The sequence below is a fragment of the Malaclemys terrapin genome, chromosome 10 (assembly GCF_027887155.1).
Source record: "Malaclemys terrapin pileata isolate rMalTer1 chromosome 10, rMalTer1.hap1, whole genome shotgun sequence".
NCBI classification, from domain to species: domain Eukaryota; kingdom Metazoa; phylum Chordata; order Testudines; family Emydidae; genus Malaclemys; species Malaclemys terrapin.
Window position 1 is genome coordinate 8814858 of NC_071514.1, and position 22229 is coordinate 8837086.

Consider the following 22229-nt stretch of genomic DNA (forward strand, 5'->3'; position numbering starts at 1 on the left):
TTCCTTATTTACTTTCTCCACACCAGTCATGATTTTATTGACTTCTATCGTATCCCCCCTTAGTTGTCTCTTTTCCAAGTTGAAAAGTCCTAGTTTTATTAATCTCCCCTCATATAGCAGCCATTCCATACCCCTAATCATTTTTGTTGCCCCTTTCTGTACCTTTTCCAATTCCAATATATCTTTTTTGAGATGGGGCGAGCACATCTGCATGCAGTATTCAATATGTGGGCGTACCATGGATTTATATAGAGGCAGTATGATATTTTCTGTCTTATTATCTATCCCTTTCTTGATGATTCCCAACATTCTGTTCGCTTTTTTGATTGCCACTGCACAATGACTGGATGTTTTCAGAGGAATATCCACAATGACTCCAAGATCTCTTTCTTGAGTGGTAACAGACAGTTCAAACCCCATTATTTTATATGTATAGTTGGGATTACATTTTCCAATGTGCATTACTTTGCATTTATCAACATTGAATTTCATCTGCCGTTTTGTTGCCTAGTCACCCAGTTTTGAGAGATCCTTTTGTAGCTCTTCACAGTCTGCCTGGGTGGGACTTCATTATCTTGAGCAGTTTTGTATCATCTGCAAATTTTGCCACCTCACCGTTTACCCCTTTTTCCAGATCATTTATGAATATGTTGAATAGGACTGGGCCCAGTACAGACCCCTGGAGGACACTACTATTTACCTCTCTCCATTCTGAAAACTGACCATTTATTCCTATCTTTTGTTTCCTCTCTTTTAACCAGTTACCAATCCATGAGAGCACCTTCCCTCTTATCCCATGACCGCTTACTTTGCTTAAGAGCCTTTGGTGAGGGACCTTGTCAAAGGCTTTCTGAAAATCTAAGTTCACTATATCCACTGGATCTCTTTTGTCCACATGCTTGTTGACCCCTTCAAAGGATTCTAGTAGATTGCTGAGGCATGATTTCCCTTTACAAAAACCATGTTGACTCTTCCCCAACAAATTATGTTCATCTATGTGCCTGACAATTTTGTTCTTTAAAATCATAGAATCATAGAATATCAGGGTTGGAAGGGACCTCAGGAGGTCATCTAGTCCAACCCCCTGCTCAAAGCAGGACCAATTCCCAACTAAATCATCCCAGCCAGGGTTTTGTCAAGCCTGACCTTAAAAACCTCTAAGGAAGGAGATTCCACCACCTCCCTAGGTAACCCATTCCAGTGCTTCACCACCCTCCTAGTGAAAAAGTTTTTCCTAATATCCAACCTAAACCTCCCCCACTGCAACTTGAGACCATTGTTCCTTGTTCTGTCATCTGCTACCACTTAGAACAGTGTAGATCAGGGATCGGCAACTTCTGGCACGCAGCTCACCAGGGTAAGCACCCTTGTGGGCCGGGCCAGCACATCCCTTGCCCGCGCCGCTTCCCGCCACCCCATTGGCATGGGACGACGAACCGCGGCCAGTGGGGGCCGCGATCGGCCGAACCTGCCGCGTCAGCAGGTGAATAAACTGGCCCGGCCCGCCAGGGTACTTATCCTGGTGAGCCGTGTGCCAGAGGTTGCCGACCCCTGGTCTAGATCCATTTACTATTGTTTCAACCAGTTTGCCCAGTACTGAAGTCAGGCTTACCGGCCTGTAATTGCTGGGATCACCTCTGGAGCCCTTTTTAAAAATTAGCGTCACATTAGCTATCCTCCAGTCATTTGGTACAGAAGATTATTTAAATTATAGGTTACAGACAACAGTTAGTAGTTCTGCAATTTCACAATTGAGTTCCTTCAGAACTCTTGGGTGAATACCATCTGGTCCTGGTGACTCAAATGACACCTCAATCTGGGACAGTTCCTCAGATTTGTCACCTAAAAAAAATGGCTCAGGTTTGGGAATCTCCCTAATCCTTAGCCATGAAGATCGATGCAAAGAATTTGTTTCGTTTCTCCGCAATGGCCTTATCGTCCTTGAGTGCTCCTTTAGCTTCTCGATCGTCCAGTAGCTCCGCTGGTTGTTTAGCAGGCTTCCTGCTTCTGATATACTTAAAAAAAATTGCTATTACTTTTTGAGTCTTTGGCTAGCTGTTCTTCAAATTCTTTTTTGGCCTTCCTAATTATATTTTTACATTTCATTTGCCAGAGTTTATGTTCCTTTCTATTTTCCTCACTAGGATTTAAACTTCCACTTTTTAAAGGATGCCTTTTTGCCTCTCACTGTTTCTTTTATTTTGTTGTTTAGCCACCATGGCACTTTTTTGGTTCTCTTACTATGTTTTTTAATTTGGGTTATACATTTAAGTTGAGCCTCTATTATGGTGTCTTTAAAAAGTTTCCATGTAGCTTGCAGGGATTTCACTTTTGGCATTGTACCCTTTAATTTCTATTTAACTAACCTCCTCATTTTTGTGTAGTTCACCTTTCTGAAATTAAATGCTGTGTCCTGCAGCAGCCTATGATTTAATTAGTCTGTGGACAGAGGTTCTTAGCTCCTAGAAATATCGATCCCACACCTTTAAGGACACATTTCACTTTAAAATTTGTGTACATTTAATTTTCTTCAAATTTACGCCAACATCTTGCATCTGGGCTGAGAGATCATATGGCCAGTTTCTGACCAGAACCTTTACCTTTCTGTTTTATACTTCTGTAAGCAGGCGTTTATAATGGGAACACTGACTGACTCGTAATCATTACAGATGATTCTGTAATTAATAAAGTGATGAGTGACAATTGTTTAAGTCTTCCTTAAATAATAAAGCATCAAGTGCCTTTGTATCCAAGTTGCAAGTCTATCTGAAAGTTTTAATTCCTGTTTGAAAGTCAGAATAAAATGAAACTGAAAATCTCCATTAATGAGGTTGAATAGAAAACAGTAACCATTCTGCCTAAACTCAGGAATGTACTGGATCACCATTACACTAGAAAAATTCCTGGTGCTTTGCCCATGATACTTGGCAAACATCCCCGGTGCTCCCTATGCTGTAGCAAATTGCATTTTTCAGATCATTTCACAGCTGACTTTATTTCTGCTGCTGTCTGCATTCCTTCTCTCCCACTGCACCATTTACTCAGATTGTCTTGGGATGGACTACATCACTTACATGCAAGAGGAAGGGAAGAAGTGAAAGCAATTGCGTAGTCTATCCTAGGAGTTAAAGATGTATTGTTAGAACATGCCAGCTAACAAATTCTAAAAGTCTAGTGTAGACAAGGTCATGGAGACTTTAACACTTAATACATTGTTCAAATTAAAGCGTAGACTCTTCCTTGTGGGTCACTTTGACCAGCTAATGTGTTAAAATACAACTAGCCCGGTCTATGCTTAGGTTTTAGTTAGGCTGTGTTTGCTAATCTGTTTTTTTAACACCACACACTAACACCATTGTCAATATTCTAGCGAAGGCCTAAGGGGAAAACCTGTGTATCTGACAGACTAAATTCTCTCCACAGGCCTGAACATTTTCCAAAGTGGCTATGGCTGAAGCTCTTCTGCGTACACTTCCATACAGTCTGAGGGCTTGATCCAAGTCCCTTTCAAGTCAACAAGTTGGATGTCAATGGGAGTTGGATAGGGTGCTAAGAGATTACCAGCAAGGACAATATATCCACTAACCATAGAGCAGTGTTTCCCAAACTTGGGACGCTGCTTGGGTAGGGAAAGCCCCTGGCGGGCCGGGCCGGGCCGGTTTGTTTACCTGCCGCGTTTGCAGGTCCGGCCGATCGCAGCTCCCACTGGCCGCAGTTCGCTGCTCCAGGCCAATGGGAGCTGCTGGAAGCAGCGTGGGCTGAGGGACATACTGGAATTATATAATCAATGCTTATTAAAATATTATCTCTTGGCTTTTGTCAGTTGTTTGTCACCCCAACATTGCTTAAGAAGAGTTTTTTTGGTACCACATATGCATGGTGCTGATTGAAATGTAATAGGCTCTTTTTGAGTCTTTTAAAATCTTTTCTAATGGCCCAGTCCTACTCACCCTTACTCACAAGCGATGTCTCATTGACATCAGTGGGATTATTCATGTGAAAAAGGGTTTGCAAGATTAGACCCTAAAGGTGGAATGCCCAAGGAAAGTTGCACTGTAGTTGTAATTTTTCCCCAATTGGAACTTCCTTTGTGTTCCTTGGATGAATTCACTTGTTTTCAGTTGTGCAATATTTTGCATTTTATTGATATCAGCAGGCTTAAGTTGGGGTTTAATGTACAAATATTACAAGAGCCTATATCTTGATAAGGTCTGTGGGAATGCTCATTTGTTCTACTTTGTAGTTAAAATCCTAAACTGTTGTTCACACTAGCTACATTTCATTTTTCTTTTGCCGTCTGTCTTTCTCGTGCCATTTTCCTGCCTTTTCTTCCCAGTTTCATATAAGGAATATGTACCCAGGAATGTAGAGGAAGGAAATTTTATCTTTTTCCAAGCAGGTATTGTATCCAGTATACCTGAATCCTCCTCCTAGTCCAGTGCGGACTGTTAGATTACTGCCATTTAAGGGCCTGGTTTTGCATCTTTTTGCCTCTGCCCAAGAGAGAACCAGGAATGGACTAGCAGGGCTTTTGGAAGTCAGGACTGAGGAGTATAAGCAAAGCTATGTGTGAAAGGTTGCAGTGTGCCCCCTATATTACACCTGACTTACGCCAATACTGTTGTCTCCTCACTTTCATAAGTACCAACGTCACTTACCAATTAAAAAAAAATTCGTATGTCAATACTTACTTTAAGCTTTATCACCTAAACTACAGTGTAAAGTTTCCTAAAATTTCTTATAGGACCAGTGTATGCTGATGTTCTGCCTTTGGGCAGCAACACATCACTTGATTTGCAAGTGCAAACCAGAGACTTGTGTTTTGTGTTTTGTCACTCTGCTATTTGTGGCTTCATGTAATTTTAGTGGGCGTTTTGGAAACTCTAGAAACTCTTGCAGGTTTCCCTTTTCTTCTGCCCTCTCTCTCCATTTCCTTTCCCTCACTCACAGCTACATTGATCCTTTTTGATAACTCTTTCTTCTCTAAAATCACTACCTTCTGATGTTATGTGCATGGCTACCTTTTGAAGTCAGTATATTTGCCTTAATATTTATAAATACATCGGCTGACTTGGTGGAATATCATATGTAGTTCAGTGTATCCAGGCTTGCAGGGTGGAGACTATATCATATAGCCATTGTTGCTTTTCTCTATGTTATGATTCTCTGTGTTTTGCTTTATATAGCTTTATTCTTTATGCTTGTCCCCAAAACTCAATAAATACAATTTAAAAAACTTCAATCCACTTTAAATTGGACCCTGATGGAAGTTTTGCAGATATCCGTGTTTGATCCTCACACTTTCAGAGATGAGAGAGCCATGTTCATTTCCCACAAGATAGCCCATAAATCGCTTATTTCCTCCTTCATTCTCTCCTGAATGTGGACTGAGCACATTAAGTTTTCAGTTTGATTTTTCTATAGTCCTTCCATTTTCAAGTCCGCTTGAGAGACTGTTTTTGACTCCTGATTTCCCCCAGTTAGACTAGGAATTGCAGTTGCCTGTGAGTTTCTTATCACCTTAGGGAAGGCTCCCAGCAGTGAAGAGTGGATGGGAGGAGGATAGGGAAGCAAATACCTTGTATTTCTGCATGGCCTGGCACAGTCGAGCTGGCTTACTGCTGATTATGACAATGAGCAGCAGTGGCAGGGCTTTACTTTCAGAGAATGCTGCAGCAACATTATAGCCTCTTGCCATTAGTGTCATTATGCCCACAAGGACACAGCACAGAAATGGGGAAAGGGGTAAAAATCATCTATAGCGGAACCAAGATTTTTCCCTTTTCGTGTAAAAAGTTTTAAGAGTGAATCAATGGATCTCATTATGAGGTGTATTCTTCTCTCATGCACATGCATGTAAATCCCATGCATTTGGAGTGGCATTGCACATGCCAACCAAGAGGTGCATGTAAACCTCTTTGTGCCCAAAGTGAAGGGAAACTCCCACTGATAATACTGATATGATGCTTCATTCTGGGCTTCAAATAAATATAACCAACATTTCTACAGTCCCTTTCGCCCCAAGGATCCCAAAACACTCCAACCATTTATGGGCAGGAGTCATCTCACCCACCCCGCAACTACAGCCATCTCGGGAGTGGAATATGCAGCTATAACAGTGCACAGGAAAAATGCTCAACAATTCAAGACAAATTGAAGTGGAACATTAGATTCGGGGGTTGGGGTTTTACTTTCTGAACCAAAACAGAATCTAACTGATATTTTGGGATCAGTAGCTAAACAGTTCACCTAGAACCTGATCCAATGTCAATGGAAGAACTTGGGAAAACTGATTTTAATGTGCACACAGCATCTCATTTATAAAGTCTGTTTGGTTTCCCTGAAAAAGAAACTTTCTGCCAAATAAGCCCATTTATTTTCTTCTTGTCCCACTGGAGACAGACCTCGCTGTGACACTACATCAAAGCAGTGTCATTTCAACTAAACCGTTTCCTCTGTTTATTTGTAACAGGCTCATTTCATTGCCCTGAGAAAAAGCCCTTCTTCAGGGGAAGCAGCAGAAACTGCTCACTTGATGGCACAGGCTGCAGTTGCCTCTAAACAATCAGAGCACAAGGGTGAGTGCCTTTTAAAGGTTATGAATGGTTACCATGCCGTCCTGCTTGTAGGAATGCACACTTCAGTAAACGCTGCACACTGGATCACAGTAGATTTAGTCCCTCTTGCACTGTTTGTTTCATTTTGCAGACTTTGTAGGACTGTGACGTTGTTTCTCAAGGCATACCGGATGCTTTTGATATGTATCACCCTCCACTTAATCCTTTGCCTTTTATGAGCAATAGCTAAATCGCAAGAGGGAGTTACAGAGGCAGCCTTGAAGCCACAGAAGATGTTCTAAACCGATGGCAGGCGTTTGCCATTTCTTTCTAACGTGTTTATCCATCTTTTAAAATCATTAGTGAGCTGCAGCCACTGCTGTGATTGAACCAGTAAGTGTGCTGATTGCAATCTCTTTGTATTCCCTTGCTGGAAGTCTTACTTTGCAATTTGAAGTAGCCTCAAGCTATCAGTCAGTGTGTGCAGCTGTAGCTATACAAATTTACTGTATCCAAAAGCGTGGGCACAGGGTTGTTGCGATCAAATTTTAAAAGCCTACCATTTATCCTTTTGGGACCCTGCCACTGAAAGTTTTTTGTCCTGATTTAGTATTTTGCTATTCTGTTGGGATTCTTTCAGTTCTATCAGTTAATAATGACCTAGTATTTATAGATTTGGTTCTCAACCAGGGGTACGCGTACCCCTGGGGGTACACAGAGGTCTTCCAGGGGGGTATGTGAACCCATTCTAGATATTTGCCTAGTTTTACAACAGGCTACATAAAAAGCACTAGCAAAGTCAGTACAAACTAAAATTTCATACAATGACTTGTTTATACTGCTCTATATACTATACACTGAAATATAAGTACACTATTTATATTCCAGTCGATTTATTTTATAATTATGTGGTAAAAATGAGAAAGTAAGCAATTTTTCAGTAACAGTGAGCTGTGACACTTTTGTATTTTTACGTCTGATTTTGTAAGCAAGTCGTTTTTAAATGAGGTGAAACTTGGGATACACAAGACAAATCAGACTCCTGAAAGGGGTACAGTAGTCTGGAAAGGTTGAGAGCCATGGCTGTAGAGCAATTGCATGTTCCTTGCACTTGAAACATTTTCTACTTAATTTTCTGTAAACGCTGGATGCACACTAATCAGGTTGACATGTAAGGGCATCCACCCTGAACTCTGATTGGCTGAGAGTTCAAAACTGTCATTAAGGTACATTGATGGTGCCTCAAAGCCAGAAGCATTGAGACAGAGCTAGAAGCAAGAGGATTTGACTCCCAAGAGGGATGTTATTCAGTGAATCTGAAATTGACCCTGGTACAGAGAGCTCGGTACAAGGCTTTACATATCACTTAAGCCTCATGTTATAGCCATAAGTGCAACAGAGGAGCATAGAGCCACATTAGAGAGGTGAATTTCACCCAGAGGGAATTTTAAATGTGAGAATTTAGAACAGGGGTCGGCAATGTTGGCACGCGGCTCGCCAGGGTAAGCACCCTGGCAGGCCGGGCCAGTTTTATTTACCTGCTGACGCGGCAGGTTTGCTTGCCTGCACCACTTCTCGCCACCCCCATTGGCCCGGGACGGCAAACCGCGGCCAGTGGGGGCCGCGATTGGCCGAACCTGCCACGTCAGCAGGTAAACAAAACTGGCCCGGCCCGCCAGGGTGCTTACCCTGGCGAGCCGCGTGCCGAACGTTGCCGACCCCTGATTTAGAACATGGGAACAGAAGTCTATTGTGAAGTGAAAGCAAGGAGATGTACGGAAGGTTTAGAAATGACCAGAGAGAACCAGGACCTTGCAATTTATAGAAAATACCTTTATAAGATTTCTGATGGAGCCTGAACGACTGAAACTGGCTCAGAGTAACAGATAGGGCCCCTACTCTAAGCCATACACTGACTATCCATTTCAAGCAGATCAGTTACATACAATTTGTGGGGAGAATATATTTTGAAATAAAATTACTTATGCTCAGTTTTTTAATGGTTTATAAAGTGTTGCTGGTAAGTATTCTCATGCATATTTTAAAAGGCTATTTCAGGTGACCAGAATGAGAAAAGCCATGCAAGACTTTGTGATGGCAGGTTTATAAAAGAAAAACAAATAGGAAGAACAAAAAACTCTTTCCAGCAGCTGTCAGCTATCCCAGCCCATATAATGGATTTAGGAATATGTTCAGTGCTTCCTCATGACCCTGAATCAACAGGATTTAATCTGTTTGCAATTCCCTTGGAATGATCTACCTCAGCCCTTAATTGAAGACACCAATTATCCCCTGTAGGTTCAGCTATTATTTTAAATCACAAAGAAATTAAAGAGGCAGGAATGTATATTCCTCATGGGGAAAGCAAATTCCTGCAGTCTCATCCTGGTTTACGCACTAACCAAATTTGAATACTTGCATGCCCCATCAAGTCTTGCAGCCTTTGAGACATTTCCTTTTTTGTGTTTTTCTGCACATTTCTCGTTCAATTTTTAATTTTTTAATTTCTTGCTTGTAAAATTGAGTAAGAAATTATGACAGTGTTGTCATTAAAAGTTGAAATATTTTTCATTATACAGAGCAAAGAAAAGAGCTCTTTCAGCCCCGTGGCCTCGATTCTTCCCTGCATCAGGGCTAAGCCTAGTGCCAGAACTGAGGGGGCAGCAGTACTTCTCTCCTGGGACTGCCGGGCTGATTCTGTCCCCAACTCAAGTTTGGACATGCCTGAAGGCTGGCTTAACTTGTGCCATATCTTCAATATCTGGGGCATGCCCGCACCTACCTTCATTCTGCTCCACCGTGCCCTCAGCTCTGAGGAGGCTCCCTGTGTTGGGGTTATTTCCCAGGTGTACTTTACAGCTGCCTTTTAATTGTGGCCCTTTAATCTCTGGAGGGGGGGACACCGCCAGACATGCTCAAGTTGCTGCTTTGAATGTGGGCATGGAATCCAAAAGTTGGTTAAGCTACCAACATTTTATGATTAAAAAAAAATTCTAGCTACAGATTACTAGTCAGCCCTTCTCTGAGCAAAATACAATTATGAAATTATCCAGGTAAAGATTTCTTAAGTGCCTTAACTTCTTGGAACTGTTTACAAATATGAATGAAAAAAAGAGTAACAAAAGCGACTGCTCTTGTTTCAGCCAGATTACCCTTTTCTTCTTAGGCAGAGTGAGGAAAGGGGGAGAAAATAACCAAATACTGAACAGATAAATGTGCTTTAGATCGTGTCCTGAAGCTCACGGGTCCTGAGTTCTGGCGAACAACCACTTCCAAAGGTGAGAGCCCTGTGCTGAGAGAGTTTTGCTGACAGTCATAAAAAAAAAAATCAGTTATAAGATCTAGCAATCAGAATGCTCTGGCTGATCTAAATGAATGTGATGGAATATGGAGAGGTGATCTCACAGATCCCAGACCATTGAAGACTTTCAAGATTGTAATTAAAATTTTGAATTGCACCCAAAAGCAATCGAGTTGCCAATGCGTACTTGAGCATAGGTGGGCTAATAACTCCTCTCACTCAGAAGGCGCCATCTTTCTTAGCTGAAACTTCCAGCTGTTTTTCAAGAAGAGCCTAACAATTTCCTATGGTGGCTGTCTAGCTTGGATGTGACAAAGGCAGGGATGCCCATTGTGAGGTCGTTTATCTCAGCCCTCACCTACATCACTATGACACTTTATATTTTTGTTCTAAAATACTCTAAGAAAATAAAACTCAAATAAAATAAAATAGAAAACTTGCCAGAGCCTGTGGACTATAGTTTACTTTTATAATTCCATGGCAGATAAAATATCGTTTCAAATTTTACATCCTCTACTGGGTACATGCTTTTTGAAGTCACCTGCTTCATATACGAAGAACCTATCAAAGGAACAGCTACATAATAGGAATTTTAAGCCTGTTTCCTCAGAACACCCCATCTATGTACAGAGTCTAGGGAGGGAAAAAATTGCTCAGTGCCCACTTCAATTCGTTTCCACTCTATTGGCCTGCACAGTGATACTAACCTGGCTAGCCTGCCAGTGCAACCAGTGTCAAACTTTATACTAACACTTCTCCCCAGCACTGAAAGGCATTCAAGATATTTGCGTTTTGTTTATAGCTTTTTCCATAAATGATATTCAAATAAAATAGCTTTTGGGACAAAGTGTACTTCAATGTAAACCTTCAAAGGCTGATAGCAAAAACAGAGCTGCACACAGGCAGCCTTGTTTGGAATTGTTTCCCTCTTCACTTTGCAATGCTTGAGTCCCTTCCAGGCTGTGTTCTTTAAAGAGTATTTGGCTATAGAGTCTGCGCATCACTGCAGACATGAGGCAGAGAGACTTTTCTTTAACTATGCCATTCCTTCCAAGCATGCAGTTGCCACAGTTTAGTAAAAAGCTAACATCACAAAAACGTATCTGCAGATTTGAGTCACACTAAGTATTACTTCAGGATAGGTTCTATTTATTGTACGCTTTCAGATTTTAAACGTATGTAGATCTATAATATATCAAAGGTGCTCTGCTTAGGTATGGCCGTACTTTCCACTTAGTATGGTATAAATTATGTCTTTAACAAAATATGATATAAATTTATACACATTTATAATTAATCTAATGCTGATGCATTGCACTTATATAGCACTTTTCCTCCAAGAATCAAAAAGCACTTCATAAACACTCTCGTGCCAGTATTTAGCCTTAGTTGGAGTTTACCACAAGCTTTAGGTTGCATTCCCAAGCAACCAGACTCCAAGAAGACCCACTCCCGGCGTGCTGGGGGCCACTACCGGCCTCACACCATCCACGGGCACCTCTTAATGGTTTCACGACGGGACTGGGTCTTCTTGGAGTCGGGTTGCTTGGGAATGCAGCCCAAAGCTGGTGGTAAACTCCATCTAAGGCTAAATACTGGCACGAGACGGATAGTCAACAAGTACCGTAAGGGAAAGTTGAAAAGAACTTTGAAGAGAGAGTTCAAGAGGACGTGAAACCATTAAGAGGTCCCCGAGGACGGTGTGAGGCCGGTAGCCTCAGTTAGTGAAATTGAAGGCAGAGCAGTTCACTTATTTGCCCATTGTTACACAGTGAGTCAGTGACAGAGATGGGATTTTACAGCCCCAGATTACATGCTGTGTAAAATTTAACATATATTTAAATTTAGACTTTCCCCAGTTTGTAACTGACCCTATTGCCAAACAACATCAGTGAAAGAACATCTCTATTTTATCATGTGTTGATAAACGACTCCCAACTAAATAGGTCACAAAGTGGAATAGCCTGCACATACTTTATTCATGAAGTGTTCATTGCCCTTTTTTTGTGAATTTACTTTGTGGTAGGTTCACATATGTAACCTCGGCCCGCGCCACTTCCCACAGCCCCCATTGGCCTGGAGCGGCGAACCGCGGCCAGTGGGAGCTGCGATAGGCGGAACCTGCGGACACGGCAGGTAAACAAACTGGCCCGGCCCGCCAGGGTCTTTCTCTGAACAAGTGGCGGACCGGCTTTGAGAATCACTGCTTTAGAACAGCTGTGGGAATACACAACAGATACAGATCCTGAATGAAACAGCCTTGGGAAACAGACCTGAATGTGGTGATTGTGCCATGTTGCAGCACTAAACTAAACTAAATGTAGTCCTCTTTCAAACAGGACTATGTTAACGTGGACTAGATATCTTTTAGTTTGCACCAACAGGGTCCACCTGGGGCAGTTAGAGTGCAACTTCTTGATGCGCTCTGCAGTTCACACACCCATAGTTTGCACTGTGGCACAGTGTAGACAAGCCCTAAACCTCATAACCATGTATCAACTAGCTTATTGAACAGTGTTGCTGTTTACAGTGTGTTGCAGTTGTAGTCACAGTGAACTGCATGAGTTGCACTTCCCTTCCTTTTGCATACCTCCTGAACAAAATGGGAGGAGGGCAGAGAGGCTGAACTCCTTAAATTAACCTTGTAATAACTAATGACTATGGGAGTGATATTAAAATAGCTGCTACTCAGGATGCCAATTACAGACTGGTCCAAATGCCAGAGGTTAAGAAAGTGAGCCAGTGCCCTATGGAAGATTAGATATCAGATAACTGATGAATCAAGAACAGATTTTAATGTTAGTAACAGGACATCTGGCATTCACTACAATTCTATTGTCCAATGATGAATTTAGACCAAATTCCATATTGATTGGCCTTATTCTTAGTAAGAGAATAGGTGCAAGCAGACGTGCACAGATTCCTGATTTGTGTCAGTGCATATGGTACTTTATGTGCAAAGAAGAGACACGCTTACAGCCCTTTCTTCAGCCATCCCTCCAAAATGTGTCCTTGTATGTCTAAGTACTTTTGTAAAATTCTTAGACTGTGGAGGGAAAAGCCACATGTGTTTGTTGAAGTAGATGTTGTAACATAGCACGTAAAAACAGAGGACCCAATCCTAACGTCCTGATACAGGCAAAATTTCCAGTGACACAAGGGATCAGGCCCATAGAAACCAGAAGTGAAAAAATACAAATGTATTCTCTAACTGGACAGTTATTGTGCATTTAGAGCCAAGGAACAGATAATTTAGGGAGGGAGAATTTCTCTGGCTTTCCCCCTACAAATAAATCACTACTTCTCTTCTTTCTTGCACACAGGCCCTTTTAAAGTAATGTTCCTAGGCAGAAATAATAAATGAGCAGCAAACGTATTTTTCTAATGGAAATCCAAAAGGAAATTTCATGAGCACCTTTAAAAATATTTATGTTTGTACAAGTAATTGTGCTTCAATTGTCATAGAAGTTATACAAACTAACAAAAGTAGGAAATTAAAGCATTACTTAGAAATCATTTACTTAAAATGAAGAGTTCCTTACCTCTGGTATAACACTCATTATTTATTATTGTTAAAAGTGAAAAGCCTTTTTTGCACAGCTAATAAGAATGGCCATACTGGGTCAGACCAGTATCCTGTCTTCCGACAGTGGCCAATGCCAGGTGCCCCAGAGGGAATGAACAGAACAGGTAATCATCAAGTGATCCATTCCCTGTTGCTCAATATAGAACAATCATTTACAGTTTTAAATCTAGGCAGTTGCTCCATATTTTACTCTTCTAAACATCTGCATCATATTTCATTTAGATTTCTAATAGCGCTGGTTGAAAAAATTGAATAATTTGTTGTGAAATTTTTGACTGAAAATTTTGATGAAAAATCAGATTTTGAAAAATTTAGACCAGCTCTTGAGTCTAACCTTATTTACTTTACATACAACAATAGTTTAGTTATACATTATAGACTTATAGAAAGAGACCTTCTAAAAACGTTAAAATGCATTACTGGCATGAGAAACCATAAATGAGAGTGAATAAATGAAGACTTGGCACACCACTTCTGAAAGGTTGCCGACCCCTGGGCTAGATGGACCATTGAGCTGACTCAATATGGCCGTTCTTCTGTTCTTAGGCTATTTGCATCAGTAAATTTCTCAGCATGGCTTGAGGGCTCTGCAATCCGGCCCTGAGAGAGTAATATAGGTTAATGACCTCCAGTTTCAAGTATATGTTAAATTTATTTAGATCTGGCTGAGAAGTATTTTCAAGAGAGCATAAATGCTTTTAAAGAAGCTGAAGGGATGGAGAGTGCTAAATGCCTTGGAGCTGTGGATGATTTCTGTCAGTTTCTTATAGCCACTGGACAGCAGGAGGTAAGGAATTTTGGAAGATCACTCTGTCTTTATCCATTGACACACTTTATAAGTAGTGGGGGGAGTGTATATTTTTTTTGCTAGAACCTTTCCACAGAAATGGCATTGCTCTCACAGTCAGTTCATGGTAGAGATAATGGCGAAGAAAGAGGAGACTAAATAAGTAATTAATATTTTTTGTTTAGAATAATTAGGGTTTTTTCCATTTGGGAATTGTAAATAGCTCATGATTTTTAGGATTATGTTATTTGCCTTTTTTATAAATAATCTGTTTTCATCTTGATCTCTGTGATCATTCACTATGTGCTTTATAGCATGAATGGAAAGTGATTGGTCACCTCAGGCACATGATATTGTTTGTTTCCTGATTGGATGGTCTGAGCTTTTAGAAATAGAACTCCCTTTTTCTGCATGTACCTTATATACCAATATTCATAATTGTTTGAATCTATTATGCAAGTAAAAACAGATCTTCAAATTGTCTGGGAGAGTACTTCTGAAACAGGTAATCTCACTAGTATTTGCACTACTATTATTTATTTTTTGTATAACAGCAGCACCCAGGAGTTATAGACTAGCATCCCATTGTGCTAAGCGCTGTACACAAACAGAAAAGAGGTCCCTAATCTAAGTAGTATTCCCAACATGCTCGTTTCCGGCAAATGTTGTTGTGAATAAAATCTCTGTCAACTACACTTTTTGATAGAAGAGCTTGCATATATCAGCGGGTTTTATGCACAAAGACATTCACAAATACTTTTGTAATATCCTTTTGTCTATATTTAGGGATCGCCAGTACAATAATTTAAAGCCCATTGAAAACAATGGGACGCTTTGCACTGAATTTAATGGACTCTGAATCAGGCACTATTAATATATGATGGGCAGAGAAAGAGAAAATCCTTGACCTAAAAAAAACCAAAATAATTTCATTAGTTACACTAGTAAGACACTAAAGAGTCCGTTCTTTCTTTTCACCAATTTCTTTTTGAAAATGAACCCAGAATTTCACCATCTGAAGTTCTCATTTTGCACACACAGTTTTTTGGTGCCTGTTATTTCTTGTCTCACATTTAACTAAAGAAAACTTGGCTCAGATAATAGACCACACTCAGACTGTGTTTGTTGTTTGTAACTGTAATAAAGAGAAGTGATTTTCATTGTTATATAACAACAAACAGAAGTTATCTTATAGCAGCTGATGTTGTTCTCCTTCCCTGACCTGTTTTTAATTTTTTTTTTGGCCATTTTTCCTTTCACAGAGAGCAGCAATAGTGCTGAAAGGATCATTAGAAGCTAAAATATCCCTATGTGGGGATCTCAGCCCAGAAGTAGCAGAGACATACTGGCTCCTAGGAGGAACAGAACTGGCACAAGGACACACACATTTGGCATACAAGAAACTTAAGAAGGTAAAACCATAAGCTTATGAATAGGCCAGGATAAATGACATTTGTTTATACTGGTAAGTTATGCCCTGGCAAAACTTTCTTTGGCAAGCTGAAGCCTCTTTGTACTGTGATATGCGTGAACAAATATAGCGCCCTCTAACTTAGTGTAGGGGAACTGACCTGCACAGAGTAGCAGCAGAATTAGGGCAGTGCAAAGATAAGCTTTAAGCCACTCTCACACATCCATCCCTGGCTCGCACACTGTGCAGTTTGGTCCCATTACACAGGATCTGACCCTAACACCTGCACTTTATACCTCAAGTTTCAGAGTAGCAGCCGTGTTAGTCTGTATCCGCAAAAAGAAGAACAGGAGTACTTGTGGCACCTTAGAGACTATATGCATCCGAAGAAGTGGGCTGTAGTCCACGAAAGCTTATGCTCTAATAAATTTGTTAGTCTCTAAGGTGCCACAAGTACTCCTGTTCTTCTTTATACCTCAAGGAGAAAGTTAGGCTTTTAGCTCTGCTATCTAGTATCATGCAATGTTTAATTCATGCCTTACCTTGTCAGCACTTACTAAAACTTTGCTGTAGTAAGAAATGTATATTCTCCTGAGAGGGTCCTCTGCATCCTTATGAACCTTCGCACATTCCCCTCTTTTCCACCCCCCTCCTTTGAGTGTCAGTACTGAGGCTACCAGTTCTCTGTTAGACTCAGACAGTCTTTGAAATCCATTCCTTCTTTCTCAGATGCTGATGATGAATTCTTCTTCCCCTCTGCCCCAGCAAGCAGAAGTTTTTGTCTGGGTTTATATTTTTAATCTCGAATAACCACTGCTACAAAGAATTTTTAATTGCAGTAAAGTAAACTAAAATATGGGTGTGTGCCTGTGTATATCAGTATTTGCCTTCCAGAATCGTTGTTCTACTTTTATTCTGCTAGAAGCACATCATAAAAAGGAGAAACACAGGTTGCGTTTTTAAGGGCTTGATCATATACTTGTGTAACCCCTTTGGGGTTTAGAGAGCATGGCCCCTTTAAAGCTTTTTCCTAAGGAGGAGGGGGAGAGTAAGAAAAAAAGGAGGGAAACTCCAGGGGGCAGCACTGGAGCTCCAAGGAGAGGGAGAGGCAGCCTGAGGCCCTGGAAAAGTGAAGGAGAGAGAACCTGCCTGAAGCCTGGGAAGGACAGGGCCAATCGGGGCCACCCCAGGACAGGAGCCAGGAGGAGCACTGTGCCAGGGAGGAATCGCCCGAGAAGGACAGGCCGGAGCTGGACTCAGTATCACGGCTGCCCAGAGCTCATGGGGCTGTGAGTACTGGAGCTTGGGACTCTGCATTGGGAACAAGGAGGGAGGCTGTAGCTAGTTAAGTGGGGAGGTGGTCGCTCGGTGTGGCTTTGCAGAGAGCGGCAGAAGAGGGCACCAGAGGGGTTTGTTGGGGGAAAGTTCACTGGCGCCGAAGACGACCAGGAGCACCTAAGACTCACCACTGGACTGGAACTTTGCTCAGGACTCCTGAACTCTGTGTGCAGACACATTGCTCGGTGTCTGCCCTTCCACACTGTGCTAACACTGGGCCCGTGGGGCCTTGGCTTGGATGCAACCCTGTTCTGCTGCTCCCCCTATATTTCCCCTTGTTGTTTTTCTCCTCTCATCCCTCTGTAAATAAATATTTCCCTTGTTATATCCATTGTACTTTTCCTGTGGGTGTGTGTGTTCACTCTGGGGGGTTGGAACAGGTGCCCCTGGGGTGGAAGGGATTTCTCCTGCTGCATTTCTGCGCGCGCCTTCTCTTGGCCAGAGCTGCCTGCAGAGCAGACTCCATCTTGGCCACGAGGGCGCTAAAGTTATACTTGTTGAAGTCAATGACAAAATTCCCATTTACTTTAATACTGCAGGATCAGGGCCTAAATGCATTAAACTCAGTCATTCTTTACAAATGTTTAAAGAAGCAACCATGCTGCATTAAAATCAATACTAAGAAAAAGGCATTGATATCTAGGACATTATCGCCTCAAAATTTAGGCAGATGTCCCAAAAAAGGATTCTATGAAACAGTTCTGTTTGGGGTTAGAAAATTAATGGGATGATTTTAACACATTGCCCATTTCTAAATTTCACAGGAAAATTTCATAGATGATGGAAAAACTAGTAGTTGTTTTGTAGTGCAGAACATACATTTCAAACATGGAAAACCAAATACGCTATTAACATGCTTTGGGATGTATGCTAGCGAAGCAGGTGTTTTTAATGATTTCCCTATACTCGATGCATACCTAGAAAAGGTGGCCTCTTATTTCACAAATGCAGTTTTCACCCTGCCATTTCCAGGCACAAATTCATGCACATGCAATTGATGTCCCTTTAAAGCATTAAGCAACCTAGCAGTTCCCCCAAATTAGATGGATTTTGTGACACTAGTTGCAGCTGTAGTTATTTGCAGTAGTTAAAATGTAGGAACAAAATAGGAGGCCAAGTGAAGGATCATTAAAAACAGGCACTATGTGTTTTATTACATGTAACTTTAAGAAGTACATTGATTTACATACTATGAATTTTGTTTTTAGGGAGAAGGGTTAGGAATTAGTGTTCTTGTCTACTTTAATGATAAATCCTACTCTTAAGATAAGATGACCTTATAAATACCTTTCATAGACATTAAAAGAAATATCTTATGACTTTGTGAAAGCACATTCAGCTATTTTATTTAGTTATAGAAACCTCTAGCAGCTTAAAGAAACTGGAATTGTAATATTGTGTGGTTAAGGCTGACTCTAATTTTAAAGAGTAATATACAAGGTTACAACAGAATAATTCTTTCATACCACAATACTCAGAAGCTGGATATTTTCCTGTGCTGTCTTGGATAATGGTTTGCTGTTATTGGCCTGATTGGAAAAAAACCAACATATTAAACAATACGACTTTTAGAGACCGATTTCTCAAATCCAATGGGCAATTTAAAAATGTTTGATTATTGTAAGTAAATATCATGCTTGTGAAGGTGCTGAAGTTTCAAAACAATGGAAAATTATCACCTCCTCATTCACTGAGCAGATACAGTCAGGCAGTAGAAATATCAGCTTCCCACAATGCTCTTCCAGTCTGTCCCAGCTCAGAGCTAAAAGTTAGCTCACTCTCTGTGTCCATTCAGTTAATGACCTTACTGCTAAAACTGCCATACAGTACTGTTTTCTATAAAGTAAACATTTTCTGCTAGAAACTTGACTAAGGCAAATTCATTTAACATAGGCCACCAAATAGAGAGGTGTTAACAGCCCAGACTAGATTTAAACTGGTAACCTACATTTGAAATGTTTCACTACCAAACACGGTTTATGTATGTTTTCCACTTTGGATTCTTTAGTAATTAGCGAAAGCAGCCCCATTAAAACATTAAGGGCTGGGTTTCCAATAATTGAAGCCCATGGTCTATGTGCATTTCATATCTACATAGTATACTCAAGTCATTTGTGTACATAAAGGAGCAAATAACTCATTAGTGCATGCAATTTCTGTGACTGTGCACGGACTGTGCATAAATGGGCACCCACCATCGGCCTCAACTTTCTGAAAATTAGGTCCAAAGGATGAAAAGGTATAAATCTGTTAAATTCCTTTCAAGAAACAAGAACTAATGGCTGGTTTTAGATAATAATACTTCACACTCATAAAGTGACTTTCATCTGAGGATCTCAAAGCAACTTACAAAGGTAGTTACGTACCTTTCCCTCCATGTTACAGATGGAGAAACTGACAGAGGTGAGTGATTTGCCCAAAAGTCTCTTTACAGTCTATCCTCTATTTTAGCTGCTAGACTGTGCCAACTCCCTTATAATTTACTCTGCATTCCTTTTGTGTACTTCTCCTTTTTTAATCTTTAATCAAAAAAGGTACTATAGACGTGAGCTAGCAGACAACATGCAGGCTATAGTTACGACCTCATTCTGGTATAGCGACAACTCACAACAAAAATCATCTACAGTTAAGTCTAAACCTTTGCAATTGCCCAATGTGTGAGGCCAGCAGCCTCTTAGTGGGGCTTGTTGTTGCAGGCTACTTTAGCTGCGTTCTGTGTTCTGCTGTTTGTATCACAACAGCAGCTGCAGCAGCAGAGTTCCCAGCTTAACTACATGGAATCCATTTAAAACAGAAGCTTTTCCAGATGTAGCATTCCCTGTGCTGAGGGGTCTGTCTGGTACATGGGTCTAAAAACAAATCAGAAGGTGAGATTATATTATGTAGTACAATGTAACATAATTCAATGATCACGTCAAGGAGCTAGCCTGAATTGAGAACTATGGAAGGGCTCTGTAGGACTTCAGCTGAAAAGAGAGAGTCAGACATTTTTGTATCATAAAGTCCCTTTTTCACCTTAAGGCAAATAAAGTTCTAAACAAGTTTTTGCATGTTGTATAAGACTTGCTAATAATCTAGGTCAGTGTTTCCCAAACTTGGGACGCCGCTTCTGTAGGGGAAGCCCCTGGCGGGCTGGGCCGGTTTGTTTACCTGCCGCGTCCGCAGGTCCGGCCGATCGTGGCTCCCACTGGCCGCAGTTCGCTGCTCCAGGCCAATGGGAGCTGCTGGAAGCGGCGGCCAGTATGTCCCACGGCCCACGCCGCTTCCAGCAGCTCCCATGGGCCTGGAGCAACGAACCGTGGCCAGTGGGAGCCGCGATCAGCCAGACCTGCGGGCGCGGCAGGTAAACAAACCGGCCCGGCCCGCCAGGGGCTTTTCCTACACAATCAGCGTCCCAAGTTTGGGAAACACTGATCTATGGAGTCTAATCAAGTCAGATGTAGTCTAAGAATTTATTTCAAGGCATCATACTTTAAATCAGGTCGGCAACGTTCGGCACGCGGCTCGCCAGGGTAAGCACCCTGGCGGGCCGGGCCAGTTTTAATTACCTGGTGATGTGGCAGGTTCGGCCGATCGCGGCCTCCACTGGCCGCAGTTCGCCATCCCAGGCAAATGGAGGTGGCGAGAAGTGGCGCGGGCGAGCGATGTGCTGGCCGCGGCTTCTCGCCGCCCCCATTGGCCCGTGACGGTGAACCGCGATCGGCCGAACCCGCCGCATCAGCAGGTAAATAAAACTGGCCCGGCCCGCCAGGGTGCTTACCCTGGCGAGCCGTGTGCCGAACGTTGCCGACCCCTGCTTTAAATCTTAGACCAACCCACTTAATAAATCACCATTTACAATAAAATTCATCAACTTATTTATTGTATGTACAAATAAGAATTTCATAGTACTGACTGATCACAGGAACAGAACATAAACTATTCCTATGCATATTCCATATCAAATAGAATATATGCTGTTTATCTCACACAAGCACAGGCTAAATCACCAAACTGGCTATATTGTGTAGTGAGAAGAGCTCTTTAGAAAAGCTATAGGAACCCATAAAATTTAATTGTTTCTCAGCTCAGAAAATTTATAAAAATTACACTACTAAAGACCGATATTCGTGACATCTTAGATGACTATTTGGACTTGCTCTCATCATATTTAATGTAGGATGTGTGCCTACAATACATCGATTTACAGCATAGTGTTATGGCATAGTGTCCTTTAGTATACAGTACTTTATCTGAGATGAAGAAAATAGAGTGCAGACAGAAGTATGATTTTTAAATTGACCATTTTCCTTTAATTCAAAGTCTTTGACAAAATATGCTAACTTCACTGAGTGAAATACTAGCTTTAGGCTGCTGAATCCAAAAACAGTTACCATGTCAGTAGCTTAAAACAATCTGTTGGTGTCATTGGTGTCGTTTACCATGACGCTTGTCAGTGCCAAAAGTGTTCCACATCTTTAAGGTTATTATTACATGTCACCACTATTTTTATTAACCTTACTTCATTATGTATTCTGGGTTTGTAACTAATGGCACATTCCTGTAGCCAATGGCATAGCTGTGGGTGGTGAGGGAAGGATCTAAGTGTCTGTTTCAGTCTTTCCTATTCCTTTTCCATTCCCTGTGTTACCAGCGGTGTGTGAGTAGATGTATGTTTGTGTGATATTTATTTTTATAGTTCCGATTTTTTTTCTTACTCTAGTCCAGACTTCTCAAACATTAATTAGATCAGGGAATGATTAAAATTAAAAAAAAACACTTTAGTGCTACAGTTATTCAGTTAACATAAGATCATACTTGCAATGTCTCTGTGATCTCCACTTGAAGGTTAGGTCCTTGTAAATACATTTTTAAAAAAATATGGTGCATTTAAAATTAAACCTTGACCTTTAGAGCTTTAGACCTTTAGAGCTGGCTGAAAGCATTCTGATTTCTTCCCCCTGAGGGAACAAGATCTATTTTTGTATGAAGTATCATTAGTCTTTAAAACATGGATATCTGAAGACCCACTTCAGCTTGTAACTAGCTAGCTGACAACAACAAACTTTAAGGATAATTTTGGACAGTGTCTTATTAAAACACAAAACAGCTGTGTTATTAAAGCTTGCTGTTAGCAGGAAATACCTGTTTCTCTGATCCTCTGTCTTCTGCTTAAGAGGACAAAACAAAAATGGTAAGCTCTTTGGCACAGGGACCAGTCTGTCTTTTGTGTTTGTACAGCACCTAGCACATGGTGGGTACCACCAGAA

At 41.2% G+C, this 22229-nt stretch overlaps 1 protein-coding gene across 1 annotated transcript in view; it reads left to right on the forward strand.

Moving 5' to 3' along the window:
* The window catches only part of TTC23 (tetratricopeptide repeat domain 23), a 45572-nt gene that overhangs the window by 21445 nt on the left and 1898 nt on the right, over positions 1–22229 (forward strand). The window contains 4 exon segments of the mRNA XM_054042156.1: positions 4337–4404; positions 6473–6578; positions 14104–14231; positions 15494–15643. Coding sequence (XP_053898131.1) covers positions 4337–4404; positions 6473–6578; positions 14104–14231; positions 15494–15643 — 452 coding nt within the window.